Raw genomic sequence first — 25,161 nt, 5'->3', positions numbered from 1 at the left:
TTGTAAATTTTTTATTCCCAAGTAAGTTAGAGTAGGCCACTTTATCTAGTAACATAAACATGAATTCCACTAACACTGATCAGGTCACAGATTACTTTCTCAGTCTCGATCACTGTCCTCTCCACCATACATATCTGCTAGTTTTTTAAACCGAGGCCCCCAGTCACTGAGGTAATCATAGTCTTGGTTGCCCTCTGTGGTAAGTGACTCCAGGGAGCTGAGTGAATTTGCTATGGAATCATTTCCCTCATAGGCATATGTTGCTAGTGAATCATAAGGAGGGGCAGCTGGGTCTAAATCATTTTCCTTTAACCTCCTATGAATAAAATCTTGGACATCAATGTTTTCCCAAAGAGGTGCAGTCCGTCTTATCTGAAATATAGTTTCTGGGATAACATCTCTTCTCATCTTACTTTCCTCCCTCGCTTCTGGATTTCTCAGTGTGCCAATGTCAAAAGCCTGTGTATCTTCTTCCCCACCTCCTTCATCATTGTAGGTTACAATGTTGTCCCGCACATCATCCTTTGAGATGATCAGAGGTTCTTTCTTCCTCTGTCTCTTGAGAGCCGTAAACAAGACAACTAATACTGAAAGGAAACAAAAGAATAATGAAGAAATGGGTAGTTAGAAATCCATTAAAAGAGCAAATATTTTGCATTATCTGTTGAACTGGAAAAGTTTGAAGGCTGGGATGGGATTTTAAGAGCCTTAAGGCCTTTCAGCTATCCATATTATTGACAAAACTATTTTTGGCTTCAATGATTGCAAGAATTGAAATCCAATCTTTGTCACTAAACATTTCTTTTTAAAAATATGATCCCTCTAGTTTAAGAAGTGTTAGTTGAACAGCTTCCTTTTGGAGAGGTAAGGATTGACACAGAAATGAATCTCTACAGAGGGAGATGAAAAACTGAAGTTAAGATTTGTAAATACATTCTGGTACCTAAGTGATACAGATTTCAGGAGGAATTCAACTCTTAAATGCATTTAAAAATCTGACCCTAGCTCCAGTAGCTGGAGTAAATCGGAGAGGCCAGAGAGATGATCTGTCAATGGGGTATAACAATGGTTGCTGAACCTCACATTACAGCTGAACACTTTTGTTGAGTCTTAGGACCAAGGTTTTTACTTTGAATGACTTGAGTACTGGTGAATAAAAGGGAAGATTGGACATGCTGTGGGTAGGGAGAGGGGAACCAAGACTGTCCATATGCAATGGTACAGTGTTGTGAATGTAAAGGCTGTTCTGTTCTGTTTTGTTTGCAGTTTTGTATCTGTGCGGAGCTATTCCTTTCAAGTTTTCCTAATGCTAGACAAGTAATAGCCCACTTGAGTAAGTTTAAGAACTTCATATATAAAGTAGGGCAGATCAGTAAAAGGTTGTTATGAAGAAGTGTCTTTCACAGCTGGGTACTTAATATGTCTCTCCTATTTTGGGCATGATGACACCAGTCTACTATTCTAACATCTTGCTGAACAATTAAATAAGGTGCCGAGAACACCAGCTGTAGACTAACAATTCTGTTTAGATGTTCTGCAGCCTTATGCTACTCTGGCTTCAGCTATGTGTGTAGCACTAAGTAGAGCAGGGTCTGTGACCCTTGGGCAAAGACACACAAAGTGGCCGTGCTTGTTTTGCACAGGCTGGTCCCCAAGCCTGTTCTGAGTCTCATGTGCTATTGCTGCAGTCCTAAGGCACACTCAGATTTTTGTTTTTAGCTCAATGTTTCTGTACTAAAGCATTGCAGCTTATCAGTGATGTTTGCACAGTGAACACATAAGGGTATGTGTTTCATGGTATACATTTCATGCTTTATTCTGGGGCATGAAAGGTGGCTTTGAAGATGTAGAGCCTGTTGACATGGTAAATTACACAAGGTGGAGAGCCAGATATGGCAGAGTTTGAATAACTGTCTGCTGGAAGTGGTGTCCTGCAAGTTCTGCTGCTCAGACTATGCCTGGGCAACATCCTGGGGAATCCAGGCTGGCGTATGCTGAAACCAGGCCAGCAGTGATGCTTGAACCTAAGCAGTATGGACAACCAGTTTGTCAGAGTACCCTCCCTTCCCTATGTGCAACAGTACAGATATAGTTCCTACATATTGCTCCTATCCCAACAACCTCTGTCATCCTCTGAATATTTACTGGAGGTAGCTTGAATCCAGCCTAAAAAGTGAAAAAGAAGCGATCTCCTTAGAATTATATAAACTGACACCTGTAAGCTTGTCACTGTCCCCTTGGCAAGCTGTGTTTTCTAGGCCAGGTGGAAAGGGAAAGAATTTTTCCACAGAGTTTGACAGGAAAGTAGAGATGATGGCACTTTTAAGGAGGCACTTTTCTGGTAAGCAAAACAGGCAAGTTGCAGTTTTTATGCTCTTAACACCAGGTTATGAGCTGGTATTTATTCTAGTTTCTTCATATATTACCTCATCTTTCCAAAGCTTCTGCTCTCCAACCACCCGTGTAACTTCTGTGCTCACACTTCATTTAATCAGCTGTTCTGGCTACCACTTCAAACAATTGAACATTTCTCTCCTATACTTTTGAGCTAAATATTTCCTGAGTATAAAAATTACAAATAATTAATTATATAATAGCTAGTATAATTGATAATTTTTTAATCACTAAGAAAGTTATCATACAACTTCAAGAGTATGATTTTGAAGTCCTGGATCTAAATGTAAATCTGTTTATAATGTAAAACATTACTCAAATGAGCATGGTATCTAAAACTGACCCTAGATTTTCAAATGTATTTCATCTAGGTATTGATAGTCTCATCCTTTTTGCACATTCTTCTGAATAGTAATGATGGCAAACAGCCTATAGTAGCTCCCTCTCCTACCTTCTCAGCTCCTTTTCCATCTTAGAAAAAAATGGGTAAAAAACCCCCAGAAAAACCAAAGACTACTGCATGTATGAAATGCCTGCAGGGTCATGTGAATAAGGGGTTGAAGAATATCAGGGGTCTAGAAATGACCAGACCTTTGGCTAGTCAATTAAACATCTCATCACAGGTACTTGCCTAGGAGGATAATGATGCAGAGGAGAATGGCAACCAGTGCCCCTGTGCTGAGGCCGGCAGGTAGGAGCAAGGCCTCAGCATTGCAGGACTGCATGTTCCCCCGGCTGTCGCAGGCACACACGCGAATGGTCAGGGTGCCAGTGCTGCTCTGGATCGGGTAGTCATTGTCAAATATTATGATTGGCAGGAGATAGGTACTCATCTTACTACGGCTGTATCCATTTCTTCTAGTCATAATTCCTGTTTTTTTTTTGTGTGTGGGTGGGGGGTGGGGAGGGGGGGGGGGGGGGGGATGTTTCTGGTCAGCAGTTACCTTTGTTGTCTACAATGGAGAAGTTTGGATGAACAGCAAATTCTGGCACCAACTCAAAGAAAAATTTGTGTCCTTGAGGGGGCTCATCTTTGTCAACTGCACTCACAGTCTGTATGAGCTATAAAGAAAACAGTATTTCATGCTATTTTAGAAATCTTGTTTTTGAAATAAGTCTCTGCTTCTCATGTCCAGTAAAAATCCAGTGAATCTCTACCTGAAGACACAAACTGATCTCGTAAGCCAAATGTTCCCTTCATAAACACAGGAGAGGTTACATTAGGCAAATTGTTGGTTTACTGTTTAAATGTATAATGGAATATGAAAAAAGGGCCAGCCCTCACTGCAAGACAGCTGTGTTCTTAGATTTGTACTCAGTGTCTTGCAGTGGTACAGAAACAATTGCTCTTCTGAATAAGCCATAAACCTGCTGTGGCCTCATGTAGCAATGACACAGAGTAGTGTGTAGACCAGCTGTTAAGTGGGTTTAATTCCCAGTCCACCTCATCTGCTCCTGGCAATAAATTGGAGTACTGCACTGGCAGGATGTTCAGTTCTCCTGAGGTAATAACAAGAGATGCTTTACTCCCTCCTAAATTGAAACTTCTGGCTATGGAGCTTTACAGCTGCCCTAACAAGGCCACTCAAGCCCAGCTGGGAAGGAGTGATAATAGTGCCAGCATAGGGTCAGAGTAAAGTGGACTAAAAAAAAGAAAGGCTTCAGCAGTACTGCTGGATTGCACAGGCTTTCCTGTTGCATCAAAACGTGCAAATATGTGTACTCATGTATACAGATATGCGCTAGCAATTTGATTCTTTTTCTATCTATATGCTGCTAGACTGATAGATGGAGACTAAGGAAAACACCTGAAGAACTCAGGAAGGAAAAGCTACGTGGGAATAGCTGTGGTTTGTGGAATGACTTGCACTAGTTAACACCATGTCAGGTTGCATGAGTCGTAGTAACTCCAGTGAGTTGTACGAGTGACTGCTATGTCTTTTGCACTCTCTAGTGGGTATTGCACTGGAAAGTGACCCATACTCCACCTTGGCTTGCAAGGGCATGTTTGAGTTCAGTCACAAGATGACAAAGCTTGGTGGCATGAGAATGGGAGTAATCTTAAACTGAGGATGTTGCAACTCAGTACAGGCGAGTTCCTACAGCACCTAAACTTAAGGCAGAAAGAGCTCAGCAGTCAAACTTGTTTCTTTCAAAGCCAGGAGGGAGCCAATGCCTGTCTTGAGGTTTTCAAGTGTTTCCAGTGTGTAGGGTCTGAAATCCCACAGACATCAAATCCAGTTGTTATCAAAGACTTACTTTGCGGCTTGTTTTTCTGATATTTCCAGGGAAAGTACAGCATGACTTCTTCAAGAAATAAAGTAATTGACAAGTAACACTGATACAATTTTTCAGCTTTTCAGCAATCAAGTAAGGAATGGCTTTTTCTTGTGTACTTTCTTTGAACATCAGCTTGAGTGGGACTTGAGGATACAGTTAAAATTTGGAGCATATTCAGCATCTCTCCGGATGGATCACTATATTAGACAAACATAATTATAGGGCTACCAAAAATACTAAAGTGTTTTCTTACTGTATCATTCAGAAACCTACTGCTGCTAATGTTGTACTGGACAATGAGTATTTTGTACATTTTTCTAGTTAATTTTGAAATACTTTAATTACAGCTAATAATATTAAGTTGGCATTAAAAAAAAACCCAAAACAGTGGAGAGTCCGAGTTTGGCTCATTCACTTCCTAGCAGCTCCTTCTAAAATAACAACAACGCATTTTTTTATCATTTTCTTTTTATTTTTGAGGCATATTGAGGAACTTGAAAGGTAGTTTGTGAACATCAGCCTTGACAAGAGGATGTGACTGTGCTGAAGGCAGTATTATGCAGTTTTTTCTAAGTGTGATTAGAATAATAACTACATATTAAGGTCTCTTAACTTTTAAAACTTTTGATGATCATCGCTCTCTAGATTTTTTTTTTTAAGTTTTATCTGTTTCCCAAGATTAGCCAAACACCTGTTTATGGCAAGATAGCCTGTTCAGTATTCTGATGAATCTCTGATTATGCCAACATTTTTCCAATGTTCCATTGCTTTTCTTTTTGCCATAACCTGCCTCTGAGAGTGGCAATACAAAGAGAGTAAGACCAGGATGATTCTTAATTTTAGTTTTGCATTGTTTAATGCAAAAATGTAATATTGCTATTAAAAAATATTTCTGATAGGAATAAGATGCTAAATTGAAATGAGAACATTTTCTTCTCACATTTTTACAAGTTTGAAAAGACAGAAAAAGTGTAAAAGTACCAGGGAGAAGAGAGAGAATTAGAAGTGATAAAATTTGCACAATTACTTGCTGAAAAACTCAAGGGGAAAATATCCTGATATAATAGCTATCAGAAATTGCAGTTGAGTATCTTGGGGCTTTTTGAGATGTAATCAGTGGGATGTTTGTAGGATCTGGATTTGATTCCCTTCATGTGCAAATCACACTGAGGAGGACAATTGTGCCAGGCATAGAGGAACCTAATTACATTGAAAACTTATTGTTGAGGGTAAGACTGAAAAAGAAAAAAAAAAAAAAAAAAAAAAAAAAACAAAAACAACAAACCAAAACTTATTACCTGCTTTAACTATTGGCTGCATAAATTGAGAACCAGCTGTTCTTCCACCAGGAAAGATAGGAGAATAAAAGAACAATGAGGAAGGATGATTGCAGGGGAATTTTTCCAAATGATGAATAGGTAAAAGGAAATTAGAAATGTTATCTAATTAAGGGGTTTAGTTTTTTTTTCAGTTATACGTCTGTAAATAAAAGAATGTGTTCATGATAATCACTGAAGAAATGAAAGAGATGCGGCTATTTTATTTTAAGTATCACAGTTATACGAAAAAAAATAGTACTTTTAAATGTACATTTTGTAATTTCGTGTTGGAAATGTATTCTTCTGTTTTGAAACAGTTATGGAAATTGAGTTATGATCACTCTTCACCAGGATTTCAGAGAAAGATCTCTGACACTGCAAGATTTATGAGGGAAAAGTTATTTCAAGAAAAGGACTTTTTGTCAAATATGTTTCAAGTGTATCAGGCTTAGAGAAGATAAAAAGCATTCCCGTTTTTTTCTTTCTTCCATAGTTTCCCATGCAAATGAGCACAATTTGAAAAATACAGCATTATTGTAATTATCTTGAGGGTTACGTATGCATGTCCAAATTTGTGTATTTAAAAAAAAGTATCATACTCTTGAGTGGATCTTAATGGGTAAATTCAAGTTTTTAGGGGTCATTTGGTTTTGAGGGTACTGAAAATTTAAACTTAGGCTTTGGCATAAAGTTTTTGCTTTTGTACTCAGGACAAAGTGGTTGTAGCAGCTAGACAATGTAAGATGAGCTGTGAATAAGGTATTATTTGCAGTGGAAAGAATTCTTGAAGAATTTCTTTCATGATGAAGCCAGAGATTCTGTTAGAGGGTTTGGACCTATTCCCATAGGCAGAATTTTTTTTCAAATGTGGAAACAGTTTAATTATAATAGTTTTGTGGTTTTGTTTTGTTTGTTTTTTTTTTTCTCCTGGATACTGTGTTTTTAAGGCCATGACTTACACCTCAGTCAAAACAGTGTTTGTAATTTATGTTCATGCTATTTTATAGCTACTGATACTCATCCTGAAAAAGTGATTGGGAATGAATAGACTGCCTAGTAACAGATTCTTTACATATATCTGGTACATCCTTAGATGTAGCCTGCTCTCCAGCTTTCTTCAAGCTGTTTTAAAAACAGAAAGTAAGTAAAAGCTAGGTAGGGGCATTCTGCAATGACAAGGGTCCCTGTGCACTTCAGAGCATACCCTTACTGTTCCTGAGGCTGCATTTTTGGACATGGAGAGATGCACAAGTAGGAGATTTGGGTCATGGACTCAGCCTTGGGACTGCATCTAAAAGGAATATAGGAACTATTAGAGCAAATGTTAAGCTAGTAGTGCATCTTTAACAGTATAGAGGTCAGCACCAGCTAGCCACTTTTTAGATGGGCTTTTCAGCATGTGCTGGCATGGCATGGCATGTGAATAAACCACAGTTGCACATTGGCTCCAGGGTACATGCTTTAAAAATGCAGCAATGTACTTCAGACAGATTCTTGAAAGATTCATTGAAGAAATTAATTCACTATAAATAAAACAGTGAAAAATAATGTCACTTTCACAGGAATTTGAAGATGGTCTGCTGTTGTAGACAAGTGCCTTTCTAAAGTTTTAAAACAATGTATTTGTTATATAGCATGAAAATTTTATTTCCAGTCTCACAGAAGTAAGACCACTGGAGACAGACATTGTTAAGCTAGAGGTACAGTTACAGCTGTCAAATTTTGTTGTTTCTTGTATGGGGTTATAGATATGTAGAGGAGTAGGCCTTCAATCCACTTGAATCATTTGGGCTTTAATTCTTGTTATATTATGCTCTTAGTTAAACCTGGATATTGTACAACAGAGAAATTTCTCAAATGTTATTTATCTACTTTCAGCTTCTTCTGAGATAAGACTTAAAAATATCACTAGGCACTTGAGAAGGGGATGTTTGGGACATTTTGCTGTTTGTTTTTGTCTGACGCATTTTTTGGAAGTGGAATAGGAGAGAACAGAAAAAATTGTTCTTGAAATTTATTAAACTTATTTTGTGCTGCAAATATTTCTCAAGGAATCTGGAAAGATCTCAGCACTTTGTCCGCAATAAACTATGAAAAAACATATTGTGAGAGAGACTGTGCTTTTGACAATCACCAGACTGCAGTAGAGTGAAGATGTTATGGGAGAATGGTGGAAGAGCAACTTTGTGTTTCTCCTGTCCTTTCTTTCTCTTGCCCCTTTTCCTGCCTGTATGATCTGGTAAGGCCAGTCACTAACTAATCTTGAATGTATTAATAACACAGCACAGTGTAAGTGGGTGGGATGAGGAGTGAAATAATAATATAGTTCAAGTGTTCCCACACAGAAGTGTTTAAAAATAAATCCAGCTGTCAGTGGATGCCCATCTTGTCATTTAGAAGCTTGAGTGATCGCACATGTTCAGGCACAGTTCTAGCCTATACACCTGTACGGTGCTAGCTGCAGAAGGCAGCCTCCATCACATGTGTGCAAGCTTGAATAGACCTTTGATCTTGATGCTTTATGTCTTAAGAAATATTCTAAAGTGCCTGCCACTTAACACAGCTTCACGTTTGGTAATGCAAAACAGTTTGGTTTTCAAGTCTTGGCTCTGTTCCACAAATGTGTTGGCAGTTTTAAAGCAAAACTGAATGCTTATTGGGAGTTGGAAAATTCTCCCTTGAACTCCAATTCATACTTCAAAAGAGAGACAGACTGTTAGCATAGGTCTCTCACTAAATCAAGCCAATAGGTGTCTACCTAGAGAAGGCAGCTACAATGTGTAAACAGCTCATGACTGATAATTAGGAATGGCCAAATGAAAAATGTGATCTTTGCCTGCTCCATCTGAAAAAGGGAAGAGAGGGGGGAGGGGGACAACGACATGGAGACTAATGAAAAGAAAAATCTGCCAGCTTTCTGAAAGAGGAAACAAACTCTTTCTCTGTTCTGATGTCTGAGAGCCCCTGAATGGCAAGAAAGAATACAGCATCAGTGCAAAAAAACCCGACCCTGATTATTTTCTTAAATATTATTATTGATGGGTGTTGAAATTAGCTAAATTGTTACTGGTAAACTGTTCAGTTAAATCTCTCTCCTTTTCAAGTAAATCTTCCTGGTTTCCATGGAGAAGACTCGTCCTCTAATCCAGCTAAAAAAGACCCAATTAATTCCCATGACAAGGGCATGAGGGATCTTGTACCAGCGCCTTCCCCACAACAGTCCCTGGGGCTCTAGCACGCCATCAAAGGATTAGGGATTTCTAAATTGTGTGAGAGGAAGGCTTTGTCATACTTCTCTTTAGCCTGTGTATTAGCCAGTGGAACAGGACTCACATGGTGACAAATCTGTTCCAGCCTAATGAACATAGTTTTTTATCAACCTCTCGTGATAATGTTTCTCCCCAGTCATACCATTGTTCTTTGGAGAGAAAAGAGTGGCAGGGGAGGAGGAGACACTCTGTAGGATTTTCCTTCCTCTGGCTCTCCTAAGGCTATCTGAAAAACACAACAAATGCAGCCTCTAATATCTGCTGATGTGGAGAATGAGTAATGTCACTTGGCAGCAGAGAGCAATATTTGATCGTTCTGACTGCTTCCTGATGCAACTGAGATTTAGAGAGCAATGTGATTAATAGCTGGGCTTAATTTAAAAAAAAAATTAAAAATTAACTAAATATATTTATCTTCTTAGTTTGGCTTTCCCGCTATGGGGACCAGATGTAGAAGCACTGCTGTGATGTGTCAAGAAGCAACAATGGTTCTAAGACAGCTGCTTTAGGTGATCTCTGAAATCAAGTGGAGTAGTACCAAATGAACACAACATGATTCTGTATCTTCATTGTATCATAGAGGGACTGCTAAACATGAGCAATACAAACTATCTGGAACTTAGCATCCTTGGCCAAAATATTCAAGTGTGTATCTCAATATTCATTGCTATTTTTAGGCACTGAAATAAAAGTAGTCTCATGTACTGAAGGTAACCTGTTTTCTAAAATACTATGTCCACTATATGTAAATTTCCAGATATGAACACAGATGCCTGTCTTGAGGAACCCAATTGTTAACAAATAGAACAATGGTCTGGATCTCTTGTTGTTCTGTAGCTACTCTGCAGAATGCACATTGTCTTTCTAGTATTTTTGTGGATTTTTTTCCAATTCAGAAAAATAATTTCTGGAATTATATTGGTGCACTAGATGGAAAGAAGGTCTGAATAACAGTATGTCTATCTAGTGAGCCTCTGTAATCTCTGTTGTTAGAAAAACACAGAATTTACCAGAAAGGTAGATGAAATTTTATACATTAATGGATATTTCATCAAGTATGCTAGACTAGATGGAAATTGGGTTAAGGAAACTGACAAGCAGTATGCCTGAATCAAACTTGGTTCAAATATACAACAAAATCTGTGTTTGCTGGCTGATAAGATTGCATATGATTAATTTCAATGAAATATTCATTTGTAAGCTTTGGAACCTTTCTTTGTGTTATACAGTTAAAGTACAAGACTCACTTTGTTATCTGTCATTATACAGAAATTTTAAAACTTATTTGTCTCAATTTCATCTTGTGCAAAGAGATTTTGTTGCACAGACAGAATTTAGGTCATATGCTAGCTGTTTGAAATTAATGGCTAGAATTATTTGAATGTATTCCACCTGGAAAAACAGCTTATAAATCACAAAATAAAACTATCAGTGTACAATAAGCAGAAGTTTAGGGAATTTTTGCTCATTCTATAAGGCTTGAACTGTGTTTATTTTCTTATGTGACAATTTATGTCACTGGTTAAGACCCAACATTCTGATCATAAACCTCAGTTGTTTCAAAAGGTGTTCCTTGTTCCTTTTTTTGATATTATAATTCCTTCTACTATTTTAATTTAATTCATCACTGCCTTTGATATGTATATTCCCCTATTTACATAATTTCTTGAAAAATAAAATAATGGTCAAGTACCTCTTCAAAGCCAAGTGATTTCACTCAAAGTATCCTCTGTCTTTCTAACCCACTTACCTAAATTCCAGTATTAGGTGCAATGAATGAAAAATAAGTAGAATTGAATGCAAACTCTAACAATGCCTGTATCCTCTTTTTCTCCCTTTTTTGATCTCTTCTATTTTTTTTTCATCTGTTAAACCATTCATAAAACAACATCTGAATTGCATCTAGTAAATCGCATGTTCTTGCTCTAGAGTTCTACAGGACCTGAAATTCTAGACCTATCTCAGGTACAATTTATACTACTTTCAGCGCAGCCCTCGTGGCTGTGTTAAATACAACACTGGGCAGTGACCAAGGTAAAACATGAGCATGCTTCCTGATGTGTATCCCTGTCCCCCAGCCCTGTACAGCCTTTGAGTGTTGTATGGTCGCTGTGCTCTAAGGACAAACAATATCCTACATTCTGATCCTTTCCACATACTTTCCATTAAATCAGCCATCTTTGGTTGGATGATATCAGCATAAAACTAGTGAGACACAAGGACAGACCTAAGCTGAGTTTATGGCTCCGTCCTGGCCTCTCTCCACTGGAGTAGGAAGCACTCAGGTTTGTGCTAGTGAAAATAATGATCTCAAGCTTTTTCTTTCACTCAAAAATGCATCAGTCAAGAAAAGTGGCTCATGCATGGACTCAGGCCCATACTTGAAAAACAATCTTGAGGTACCTAATCTGCTTCTAAACCCAGTCCTTTGGTAAATACTTTCAGAATTAAAAATCAACAAAACATCTTTCTTCACAGGATTTAAAACTGAAAGGCTGATTGTCATTATCATAAATAGATGTTGGTTGTAGTGGCAGTAATGTTGAAAGATTTCTGTTGCATCCTGGCTCTGACTTCCATTGGTCTGCCTCCTTTCTCAGTTCCCAGTTATCACTTTATTTTCTCTACAAATCTTGTTGTCTTTTTAGATTATTGCAGAATTGCTGAGATGGTTTAAAAAGGGATATGCATGAGCTTTGACCAAATTCAACTTAATTCCAAATTGAAGTTTAACTTCAATGGAAACAGTTTATTTTGTTAAAGTTTATTTTATTTATCTCCTTTACTGAAGCATAATAAAAGATTTTCCTGCTTTGTGTACTTGAAAATGTAGCTACATTAACTAAGGTTTTGAAAAGAAAATCAAGAAAGAAATGGAATTATCAAACAGTATAAAGAGTTTTGTAGCATCATGCATAACTAGTTATGAAAAATATTTTCTAATATTAGGAATGAAAAAAGACCTTAAAGTATGATTTTGTATTACATGCTATGTTATTATACTAGGGTAAAATCCTGCATCTTTTATCTCCTCAAACCTTTTCTGAATCAACTGGTAGTTTCTGTAGAAAGTAGGGAAAAAAGAGGTTGAGTTGTTTTACAGTTGCTCAAATTAAGATATAGTGAAGTTTTCATGATGGTAGTCCAGGACTGCCTCATTACAAATTCTTCAATAAAGTAATTATTTGTTTACCTGTCCTGCTTTTGCATTTTCACAAACAAATGTTTCGTAGTATTTGGCAAATTCTGGTGCATGATCATTTATGTCTAAAATCCGGATGAAGACAGGTATCTGGCTACTTTGTTTAGGATTATCTGAAACAAGAAAATGATTTATATTACAATGCAAAGATTTACAGTCTATTAAAAGACCTGAAATTATCTAATATATTTTTTCCAATAGACATTAGAAATACTCATTTATCTTGATTATAATAAAACAGTTATGTTTAATTTTCTGCTGACATACATTCCATATGCATAAAAGTCCAATTTGTTTTTGAAACAAATCGTTCTATTATAGCAAATGTATTTTGAAATAATACAAAGTATACTGAAATTGATTTGCATTAAAAATAGGCCACTGAGTTATTATTGACTTGTATTCCATACATCAGCACAGTAAATGATTCATTGCAAAAGCTGTTTCTTGAGGTCAAGCTGTCAAGAACATTTACTTGTTAAAGCAGTAAAGCAGCTAAACAGTGTCAGTCAACACCACCACCACAGCCCCCTTCCCCCCAACAACAACACAAAGTTATTCTTTCTCTCCCAAATGTAAAAAGACAAAACAAAAAAGGATGTATGTAGATATCATCAATTGGTCTTCACAAACTTGATCTCCAAAGTCAAGCTATCGCTGGAGATGAATCTTGCAGAGCACATACTCAAAATGGAGACCATATTTGACCAAACAATGAAAAAGCTTTTATGAGGAAAAGTTATGAGTCTTTCTGAAAACGGGGACATAATTAATGTCTCCATATTACCCAAACCCCAGACTGTTAAGCACATAAACTGCTGGGGAATCTATAGGGTGAATGAAGGAAGAGAGAAAAGCTGTTCCCTAAAATCAGCATCTCTTTTCTTTTTCCCCCCTCTGATGACTGTTATCTGTTGGCTGGAAAGAAAAGGCAGGCAAGAGAGGTGCAGATCTAAAAGGGACCAATGGGATAGAATAGAATCCAGGTGAAAGACTTAGAGACAGGGTTTGCTTCAGACATGGAGGGGAAAGAATTTCCTCTAGTCTTGAATTCAAATTTAAGCCTTTCTTAAGATAAATTAAAGCAGTTGGGATAAAGCATGATTTCTTCCCCTGTTTACCGTGGTCATTCTGACAATGTGTTATTTCTCTGTCATGGACATCTTTTTTTCCAAGGATTTTCCCAAAGGCTGAGCTTAGGATAAAGCCAGTGCATCACACCTGCACTAAATTATCTGCTGGGAATTCTTGGGGAATCAGTCAACTTGTCTAATACATACTGTACACAGTTTTGCTGAGCCTGAACATTCCAAATTATCTTTTCACAAATGGGCAAAGATAATTCTAAAGTAGTAAATTGAACTTTCAGGTGTATATTTAAAGATATTGTCTATATTGATAATATCTGAATAAGGGCAAAACTAATGAAACTAGATAAATCATAGATGCTGTAGAATTTCAGTCTTCTCTCAGATCTAATGTTCTTCTCAGATAAATGATCTCTAACTTACTGATTTCAGTTGCTATGACAGTGATGTTGTGCCACGGAGTTTCTTCACGGTCAAGTGGCTTTGAGATGAATAAGGATCCATTTCCCGAATAGATGTTGAATATTCTGTCAAGGTCAGTGTGTCGATCCACAGAATATCTATCAAGATACAGTACAACCGAGCATCACTATCTCCTATTACAGTCTCTAGTTTAGTTCACAGCCACTTCTAAAAGATTTCTAATATTAACTGTGGTTTGTCAATGTTTTGTTTAGAATTAACCTAAGTTTTCCTGTAGCTCCCTGAGGAGTGCAGCATGTGACAAATAGAAACTATTTTTTAAGACTAGTGAGGGGGGTGAAGAGCAAACTATTATTGCGGGCAGTTTTTTAGATTGGTATTTGAAATTACATTTTATGTTATAAAGTGAATGCTGGAATAACAACCAAAAGTGAACATTCTTAGATAATATTTTTGCAAATTAATTGTTTATTAGAGAACTCAGTCATCAAAGGACACACATTGCAGATATAATTAAGTATCAATTTATAACAAGCTATTTCTGAGATGTCACAAGGACCATCAAAATCATCAGAAAAATCTTTGGATTAGTTGTTATTTAAGATGAAAATTCTTAAAATCTTACTTTATGGCACTAGCTTTTGTTTTGTTCTTTCCAAGCAAGGAAAAACTTATTTTACTGGTTGGTTTTTTGGTTTTTTTTAAATTAGTCTAGTAGTTACTAGTCACTATTAGATTGAATTGAGATTTAATACATAGATTACTTTAAAATATTTTATTTTCTTCCCCTCTCACACTTCCTACCCCAAATTGTACTGCTGCGGGACAATACAGGCTTGTTCAGAAATGCAGAAATCAGGTTTCCTAATCAGTTGCATAATAAATACACAAATGTCAGTGCTGTCTTTGTCACTGCAGATAATAATAGCAGATGGTTAACAATTACAGCAATTTCACAGCACTGAACTCTTCCCTATAATGGTTATGACTTTCTCGGAATAATTTCTTATTTAATGTAATGTGATCATTAAATAGTTAAGCTATGGAACATGGTAGACAGTGTTATGTCTAGAGGATTATGAAGGTACAGAAGGCTGACTGCTATCAACCATCAGGGAGTGTAGAAATACACCATTTTGAGTATTTTACACAAGTTTGCCATTGGAAACATGGTATAAAAACATAATCTTTTGGACAGTTTGGTGAAAGAACTAGAACTTGATTCCACTTAAATGCTGACCTCTCCTTTCTTTTTACCTGATGCCTATAGGCTGTCCTTCAGAAGCATACCCTGCACTTTTAACTGTGTTTGCCTTCACAAGCTCCCATAGATATTTCTCTGCCTGACACTTTTCAGTAGCCCCTATGGGCTTCATTACTCAAGTAGCCCCCTACTGCATAGCACTCTCATCACACTTCGTACATGAGACTTGATGCACACCTAAAGCATTTTATATTGTGTTATGGCTTACTTTATTGCATTCTTTGTTATATCTGGATCTTGGGCTACAACCTGCCCAATAATGCTTCCTTCCTTGGCATCTTCATCTACCTCTATTAAATACCAGGGTCTGCTGAACACTGGAGGCTCATCTATGTCTTCCACAGAAATTTTGACTGAAGCTGTGTCTTTGAATGGCCCCAGCTGAAGAAAACGAGGATCAGGATGTGTGTTGGTTGCTTCCACTCTTAATGTGTATAACATCTTGTTTTCAAAATCCAGACGCTGGGGAGCAAATAATAGTAATAGTAAAAAAAAATGTGTCTCTTTACAAGAAATTATTCAGTTTTATAACACTGACTTAGAAGTGTAGGCATTTTTAGGAGCAAAAGCTCTAAGATCTTCATCTTGCAGAAGACGAAGAATACTAGGGCTTTTTCTAGGTATAAGAAAAATAAGGAATATTATAGGACAGCGAGGCAATTATGATCCCCCTGCCTACCACTTGTTCAGATTCCTGGAAAAACAGGAAGGGTCAATCTATGGAAAAATCTAAAAAGAGAAGGAAACAGGGAAGTTGGACTCAATACACAAGTAGGAATTGTTAAAGTTCTTATTTGTCTCATCTCATTTGTAGGAACAAGAACAATTATCCCAGCTTTTAAATACTCTCTGTCTTACTTCTTTTCTCCTTGCTCGTCCCCTATTACCATCTACCCTGGACTACTTTGCATCAGGAGCAACCGAGATCTGTCCCTGGCCTCCATATCTTCAGAGTGAGAGAAAAACTATAATGTCTGATTTCCAAAGTATGTGACGTTTATATTAGGCATATCCATATATGCATATGCATATATAAATTCATATGTGCACACATATACATGCATGCACATAGATAAATATACACGTTTCCAAATATATGCGATAGATCTATATTTCATATATATGTATATATCAATTAATTGTTACTGATATGTTTAGTAAGAATAGAATGAAAATAGTGTTCAGAGTTTAACAGTCTGACCACTAAAAAAGCGCAATAAACCTGTCAGAGATGGTATTTTGAATTAAATTTCTGCCCATATCTTTGCTCCCTGGACTTCAATTGGCATAATAGGTAACAACTTAAGTTTCACCAAAGTTGGACTTGGAGCAAGACAGATTCTAGGCACTGGAGGTACCTGACCATTGGACAGATTAGAGAGGGACAGCTTAGCCTTTGAGGTGCAAGTTCATCAAACTTCAGGTGAGCCTCCAACCCTTGTGAGCTTTACTGCAGCATTCAGCTGACAAATCCTACTGTGAACTGAACCCCTCCAGGTTTTCACAGCTCTAATTCAAAAGTATTGTGTGTGAGAGTATATATATTGAACAGACAGCAGCCACTGAAATATTGCTTTATGTGAAGTGACATGCCAGTAAATTTCCCTCGAGACTTGAAAATAACAGATATCTGCTGAAGAAAGAGAAGAACAAAACTAATACAACAACTCCTTGGCAGCCTGACCCCTTGTGAGATCTACCCTCCTTTCCTCTGGAAAAAGAAAAATAACCAAAACACCTGGAGAGCTAAGTACATATAAAAGAGAGGGAGAAAAAATAAACCTTTTTGACAGTTATAATCCCTTCCTGTGTGTCCTTGTCAGTGACGATATCAAACATTTCTGATCCATCCCCATTGGAGATGCTATACTCGATCTCTGCATTTTCACCCACATCGGGGTCATTGGCTTTAATTCTGCCAAGAGGAGTCCCAGGTGGTGCAGACTCAGGAGAGCTGAACTGGTAGGTGCCTGGAAGAGAAAAATCAAGCATTTATTATTTTTAGAAGCTTTGTTCTTATGAAAAATAAACACCTTCAATTTCACCTGGATTTTTTAAGTAACTTGAAGTTTGAAACTCTTTAAGAAAAATGCTGTTAGTCATCATACTAAACTTTAAAACAGGGTTTGGAGTTGATTGACAAATTGTCACAAAAATTTCAAGTGATTCTTCAAAGCCATTCAGTACTGTGCTTTTAATGTCTTTTTTCTTTTTTTGTTTTTTTTTTTTGTTTGTTTTTTTTTTGTTTTCTTCGTCAGCTATAAGGAACAGAGAAGCTCAGGAATAAGGAACCAGTTCTAAGATTGATTATTTAACAGTATATATGTATTTTTTCTCTCAGTTTCTAGAAATGTTCCCAGATAGATATATTTAGAAGTAGTAGGGAATTTTGTTTCGTCTTCTCGAGGCACAAGAGTAGTAGAAACCAGTGCGGATTTTGGAAAGAGACTAAAATAGAATAAGTGCTTTTTTTTTATTCTTTTGAAAATATATATTCAAGTTTTGTAGGTGTTCTTTGTGAAAGTAATTCAGCCATCCGTTATTGGTAATACATGCTGGAGAGTCATGGTAAAGAGCATTTGGATACATGTGCATGTTAATTTCTATAGTTAATTGAAATGCAGATTCATTCAGATTTTCTTTAATTTACTCTGCATATACTTTTTGTCCTCTTTCAATGGTTGGTTTCATTTAATGTTTTTATAATCAGGGTTTTGCTAGAAAGAATTCAGATTACACAGACATTTTAATCTTGCCTATGTGTAGGAAAAGTGAATTTACATGTATTTTCTGACAATATTTGCAATAAAAATTTAATTATAAAGACATGCTGTTGCAGAAAAGGTATTAATCAGATTATTATCTTGACCAGTCAGAACTAGACAATGAAGACCTCTTATCACTAGCAAGACAGAAATGTTTTTAATTCAGTATTTTCAGTTATTTGTTTCCAAGAAAACATAAAAAAAATTCTAATGTATTCAGCATTTTACATGTGACATTCCAGAATCTGATGTTTCTTTTGATCTATTTTCTCATGTAAATTAGTATTAATTTGCTGTGTGAAGTAGTAGCATTGGAAAAATACTTTAAATGTCTGGACTCAATAAAATTAACATCTAATAAAATGCACAGTCCTTATTTGAAGTGTCCAGTAAGAACCTGTACAAATTGTATTGACTCATAGTACAGTACCGTCAAGTATCTTTCTTGCCACTAGTCTATTTCCTAAATTTACATGTCCTTTGCTTTAAGACACTTAAAGGGTCCTGAAGGTTCCTTTTCAGTACAAGGACTCCACCAAACAACTCGAGTGCTGAATGAGTTTCTATCCCCAAATGTACACACTAAGTACAAAAGAGTGTCACTGCAAATACTTTATATTTATATAGATGTATAACAAAATGGAGGGTAATACCTGGTGCTAAATTTTGTTACAATATACTACATATACTACAATATATGTAATGTAATGTATTACGTATGTTACAATATATATTTTCTGTTACAAATTCAATGTTATAAGTGAAAACTCAGCAGTAGACTGTCTGGCTGCAATCCACACAGACTAAGATGTATGTTATTCCCTTAAACCAGGCTGAAAATGGGATGAAAGTTAGGATTCCTGGCAGCTAACCATAAGTTTGAAGGCTTGCTCAAATTCAAGGGCTTGGCAGGTGAGCCAGAAATACTGTGAGAATAGATTTAATCACGTTACTTAAGACTTCTTCTGGAATAAATAACAACCTTGAGTGATTTTGGATCTGAAAGCATTCCTTATTTTTGTAGTTCTGTATGAGTGCTACACATTTTTGACATGCGAGATGGCTAATTTGGTTTAGAGTGCAATTAAATTCAAAATCTGTGAGATTTTCATTAAAGTGCCATTTATATTCAGTCTAGGCCTATGTCTTTTAACTGTCCATGATTCCCTTCAGGAAACAAAACAAAACAGAAAAATTATTCCTTTTTAATACAGTCTGAACAACCAGTACTTCACAGCACACTCTGCCATTTTCCTTTCTTCTGTCCCTTCTAAGAAATCCATCTTTTTTTTCTTCCATACCTTGGCATTAACTACTGTTGCTTCCATTTGCAATTCACCCTTGCCTTTGGGCCCCTTTTTCACTTACTGTTGCCTCACATAAGAGACAATAAAAGATACTTGGTTTTGGAAGGATCAGACTTCCAGAACTAGATAGTTCTTTTAAGGTATTCCCCTCTTCATTACTATCTAAGAAGAAATCAAAACCTCCAGATATTTTTCTATGTTTGTTTTCCTAGGAAGTGTTAAATACTACCCTGCTGAGGAGAAAGAAAATGAGAGGGAAGGGTCATGAGCAAAACAAAAATTGCACTATTGAATAGATTCCACAGCAGGTCTTCTACAGCCCATCCAATGTGTTTCAGTGATGTTCAAAGTAGAAAGCAACAAAGAATATTGTATGATGCATCAAATTGTGTAAATTTGATCAAATTGTGTATAATTAAGTACCAAACCCAAAGCTTATTGAAATAATCAGAACTTCCACAGACTTCAGGATTCAGCTAAACTTGAAAGAAAAGCATCATAAGGAACAAAGACTAAGGATACAGAAAACCTTAAATTATTTTTCAGTTCTATGCCTTCTTCATTTTTTTTTTTAAATTTAATTTAATTTAATTTAGTTCAGCAATAAAGCTTATAAGGCAATGAGCTACACCACATTCTAATTTATGTTCAAGAATTCCTATTTGCTGAAATGTTATGGGCTATATCATGCTATACGTGTTTAAACAGTACCCCCTCCTGAAATCAAACAGGAAGGTTGGTTAAAAATTGCTATTTGAGTTTGCCATGTGAAGGTGATTCTCAGACAGCAAACCCTGAGTGTGAATTCAAATCATATTTTCTTTATGAGGACTGCAGTACTTCCCCTCCCCTCTCTTTAAAAAACAATCTGTTACCATGAATAGAGATATAAAAGTTATATGCAATTTCAAGAATCCTTTCTCCCACACTGTCAGAGCTTTCTAGTATTTTTAAAAATCTGTTCTAGGTTGACCTGTTTGCACTATTTTGAGTGTGCTTATTGCCATGGTACTGAAGTGCTTTTCAAGTTTGTTCAAGTTGAGCGTTTTCTAAATCAGCTCTGTTTGTTCAGTCCTTGGTGAATCTGTCAAGAGAGACAGTCAGGCCCCTAATCAGCACCATCAGGCAATTCAAATTTTATAATGTGGACATTTTTGCAGTAGGCACTGAACTGAGGCTGTAAATTTCTTCTATCTGCAGCCTATCAAATGGTTATCAGATGCTGATTATAACAACTTGGGACTGGATTTAAACCAGTGGCCTAGGATGAAATGCTCTGTAGTACGCTGTGAAGCTTTCTGTACTGCGTAGCTTTCTGTTGTTTGCCATTTTTTATTTTACAGAGATACTTTTAAAAAATTTAGTTGTGTCAAACTGGCCTAGATTATCAAAATCATTCAATATCAAGAGATGAACACAGATTACAAGTACCTAAACCAAATGCCTAGACTTCCAGCAGAGCATACCACCTGACCAACTCTGTGTACAAAATTTTGCTGACCTATTTGCTTGCCTAGACATGTGGAACTACAAGTGTCTCCAAAACCTGAACCCTAGATTTTGTAATTAAATTCCTCTACATGCTTTCAAGGCATAGAATAGAATCATAGAATTGCTTAGGTTGGAAAAGACCTTTAAGATCATCAAGCCCAACTATTAACCTAACACTGCCATTCCACCACTAAACCATGTCCCTAAGCACCTCATCTATCCTTTTAAATACCTCCAGGGATGGGAACTCGACCACTTCCCTGGGCAGCCCATTCCAATGCTTGACAACCCTTTCTGTGAAGAAATTTTTCCTAATGTCTAACCTAAACCTGCCCTGGTGCAACTTCAGACCATTTCCCCTCATCCTATCATCCGTTACCAGGTAGAAGAGACCGACCCCCACCTCACTACCCCCTCCTTTCAGGTAGTTGTAGAGAGCAAGGTCTCCTCTCAGACTCCCTTTTTTCCAGGCTAAACAACCCCAGTTCCTTCAGCTGCTCCTGGTAAGACTTGTGTTCCAGACCCCTCACCAGCTTTGTTGCTCTCCTCTGGACACAGTCCAGCACCTCAATGTCTTTCACGTAGTGAGGGGCCCAAAACTGAACACAGTATTCAAGGTGTGGCCTCACCAGTGCCAACTACAGGGGCACAATCGCTTCCCTACTCCTGCTGGCCACACTATTCCTGATACAAGCCAGGATGCCATTGGCCTTCTTGGCCACCTGGGCACACTGCTGGCTCATATTCAGTCAGCTGTCAACCAGCACCCCCAGGTCCTTTTCTGCCAGGCAGCTTTCCAGATACTCTTCCCCAAGCCTGTAGCTGGTGCCTGGGGTTGTTGGGACTCAAGTTCAGGACCCGGCATTTGGCCTTGTTGAAACTCATACAGCTGGCTGCAACCCACCGATCCAGCCTGTCCAGGTCCCTCTGTACAGCACTCCTCCCCTCGAGCAGATCGACCCTGCAGTTAGCCTAGGTTGTTGTTACAGCTCACATTCGTGTAGGCACAGTAAGAATGGGAAGTAAGTTTATCATTCCAAGAAATATTTTGCTATTAAAAAAATGGAGGCAGAGACTCCCATTTGCCTTAATAAGGCTGCAACATAAACATACACAGCAGTGGGCCTGTATTTATACTAAAAAAAGGGAAAAAAGGAAAAGATCCCAGATGGTGACAGTGAAACAGCTGATTCTCTGGAAAACAACAGAACTATTTGATGCTACGTACTCTGGGGGAAGCGAGGTGGATTGTCATTGACATCAGTCAGCGTGATATTCACGGTGGTGGTCCCTGATAGTCCACCCATCTGGCCTCCCATGTCTTTGGCCTGGATGACCACTTGATACTGTTCCCTGTTTTCTCTGCTCATATCTGGTAAAGCAGTCTTGATTATGCCTTGGAGAAGAGAGAAAAAGGAGAGACAGAGAGGTAAAGGAGAAGCACGACCGACTTTAATCTCAGAGTTTTTAAATGGATTCATGTATGATATACCGTGCAGATGTTAATCCATAGCAATCAAAACAAGGTATACTGCAATAAGCCTTTCAATCTATGTCTTATTTAATGTAGTTTTATGAAAAAAGAGAAAAAATGTAACAGAAATACTATTCATTTTTGTGATGTGCTAAATCAATTTAATTATCCTTTCAATGACAAAAATGTAAATATATTTCTTGAATTAAGGAAATTTTCCAGCAACTATCCCCAGTTATTATTTTAATGTGTTATATAATCTCCAGCCCTGCTGAGGTTTTGATATTATAGCATGAAGGTAAACTCTAACATGCCCTGAATTCATTCTTTTGGACTGTAATAGATCATAGAATTAACATGCAGTGATGGCCACTGTAAGTCAGCTAGGTGTATAGCTAATAAAAGAATTGGACAAGACTGTAAAATTAGTGTTGGAAAATCTTTTCTGGTTGTCCAATCTCAAGAATTTCATAAATGTTATTTAAATGTCTCTTGTATAGCACACAAATGACTCTTGTATAGCACACAAAAAGTGTAGGGATCTCAGGTTAGAAAACCAAAAATTCCATAGCCTGGACAGAGAAGTGACCTCAATCCTCCTGGGATCCAGAGACGAAAAGTGGACACACACATATTTTCTTTTAGAAAACCAAGCAAAGTTTTTTTTATTATTATTATTTAGAAGGGTGGTGGCTTTGCAAGGCTGAAGTGATGAGAGCTTTCTCTTGTGAAGTCAGAGAATTTGAATACAGCATGTTTTTTTGCTTGGAAGATTCACAGCCCTGCCTCTTCTTTCTCAGAAGGCGGCTCTCAGTGCAAGCTCAGCTTGATATGGAAGCTGTCTTATTAAGCAAAAAAAAAAACCCCCAAAACCCCCCAAAAAACCCACCTGGAAGACTCCTACTCCTAGGAAGAGTGAAACAGAAAAAAAACCTATGTAATCTAGTGGTTATGGCATTTATGTGTGATCCAGCATTGCCAGGTTCTGATTACCATACCTAGGCTTGTTAATACATGTAGTATTAAAAAGCAAATTGGATAAAAACGAAAGATAATCCTAGAACCAAAGATGAGAGCCCAGGTCTCCCCCAAATCATTTGCCTGCCTCACCACCATGTGGTACTGGTCCTGTTTCCCTGCTCATGCTGGTAAAGATGCTTTGAGTGGGGGATTGGAGAAAAGAGAAAAAGGAGACAGATAGGAAAAAGTGGGGAAAAAAACCAAACACTTTAATCCTAGGCAAAATTGTTATGCTCCCTTTTAAAACTGTAGCCATGTGGCTCATATTATCCTTTTGATATAATGCCCTGGCTATATTTAAAAAAGAAATTGTTAAATCAGGAAATTAGCCATCATCTGAGCACGCTCAATGGATTAGGAACTTCTGGGATTCTTGGTACAACTGCACTTAAATTCTGGATTCTCAAACAAGAACAATTTTGGTAACATTCAGAACAAGCTAATACAATGCCTGCTAAGTCTAAGGTGCATTAGGATTAGGTATCTGGAGGGGAGGAGGGTGTTGCTTGTTTCTCTCTTGAACCTTGCTTCTGGCTATAGATACCCAAAGTTCACACATGTTTTTCTTTTTTGTGTCTGTCTCTTATCTGATTTCCTGCATAACAGTGAAAAGGACTTCCATTCATATTTTACATCTTAAAAACATTAATGCTTCTTCCTTCAATTCTAATAGCTGTTGGAATCAGAGTACAGTTTTAAAAAGCATCCTGAGTTAAAAATTGTCAATAGTCAAATTCTATCTCAAACTTTTAGAAATAATTAATTTGCCTTTGGGGATTATTTTTTTTTTACCTTATAATCTGAAATTGTCCATCTCCTTTTTTTCTTTTCTTAAAGACAGATTAAATTCCCAGAACCTGGTGTAAAACAAGCTTCAATACTTTCAAAATTCTTTGTATCCTTTACAATATTCTGTACCTTTTCTGAACTGTTGATGTTTACAATTTACAGTCATCTTCCAGAAGTCTTATTCATACCAAGTAAATCAGTTCTTCTTTTAAAATAATACTATCTTAACCAAAAAGGTATACTTCTATTGTGACTCCAGTTTCCTTTACAAAAAGTGTATCAGCTTCAGGTCAAGTCATATGATACAATATGCCTGTTCCAATATTTAAATGCACGTGAAAAGTGTCTCGATCCCTGCATCCTGTCTGTCATTGCAAAAGGTAAGATGGAATGAATTGCTAACCTGTTTCTGGATCCACTGAGAAATATGGCTGTCCCTGGAGGATGCTGTACACCACCTTGGCACTGTTTCCATAGTTGGCATCATCAGCATCTGTGGCTGTCACTTGAATAACAGATGTACCTAAATGGGTAGCAAACAACGAATCAGCAGATTTTAAGAAGGCACCTACTTCTTGTAAACCACACACAGTGGTTTCAGTATTGAATTCAGTAAAGAATTGAACAGCATCTGGTGAACAAATCCAGTGTTATCCTACCCAAGGAAATAGTAAAATGAAGTCCCATCTTCTTTGTGACTAAAACTAAAATTGTTATCACTTAAGTTTCATGCTTCAGTTCAACATGAGTAAATGTATAAGGATTGATACATGTCTTTGAAACCCTACACAACAGTAGGATTTTGGTGATCAAACAGGTTTAAAGATTGTTCTTAGGTAACAACATGACCTCAGCTGAAACTGTTCACTTAAAAGGTAGGTAGCTGCTGTGTGAAAAGTACCATTATGATTCTAAGTTTTGCTTAATCAGTAAATTAACCTAAAGTGAATTTTCCCATACTCAATTTTCTGCTTAGATGACAACCTCCAAATATCTGAAGTCAGATTGGATAAAAAATTTTTTCTTATCCTAATGAATTTTTAAGATTCTTTTAAAAGAATTAGCTCAGTTTTCAA

At 37.1% G+C, this 25,161-nt stretch overlaps 1 protein-coding gene across 2 annotated transcripts in view; it reads right to left on the bottom strand.

Moving 5' to 3' along the window:
- Nucleotides 1-99: 99 nt before the first annotated feature.
- The window catches only part of LOC104132395 (cadherin-9), a 70,499-nt gene continuing 45,437 nt past the window's right edge, over nt 100-25,161 (bottom strand). Inside the window, exons 3-11 of one of the 2 annotated variants that reach the window (XM_009645675.2) lie at nt 24,489-24,608; nt 22,031-22,198; nt 17,022-17,209; nt 15,448-15,701; nt 13,976-14,112; nt 12,456-12,577; nt 3,330-3,456; nt 3,026-3,268; nt 100-587 (exon numbers count right to left, since the gene is read on the bottom strand). In XM_009645675.2, coding sequence (XP_009643970.2) covers nt 100-587; nt 3,026-3,268; nt 3,330-3,456; nt 12,456-12,577; nt 13,976-14,112; nt 15,448-15,701; nt 17,022-17,209; nt 22,031-22,198; nt 24,489-24,608 — 1,847 coding nt within the window. The remainder of the gene's footprint in view (nt 588-3,025; nt 3,269-3,329; nt 3,457-12,455; nt 12,578-13,975; nt 14,113-15,447; nt 15,702-17,021; nt 17,210-22,030; nt 22,199-24,488; nt 24,609-25,161) is intronic. The other variant, XM_035901099.1, reaches the window with a different exon arrangement.

This window comes from Egretta garzetta, unplaced genomic scaffold (genome assembly GCF_000687185.1).
Source record: "Egretta garzetta isolate BGI_Z169 unplaced genomic scaffold, ASM68718v1 scaffold308, whole genome shotgun sequence".
In the NCBI taxonomy this organism is placed as follows: domain Eukaryota; kingdom Metazoa; phylum Chordata; class Aves; order Pelecaniformes; family Ardeidae; genus Egretta; species Egretta garzetta.
Note: the sequence above shows the minus strand (reverse complement) of the source record. Positions and strands in the feature narration are given on the sequence as shown.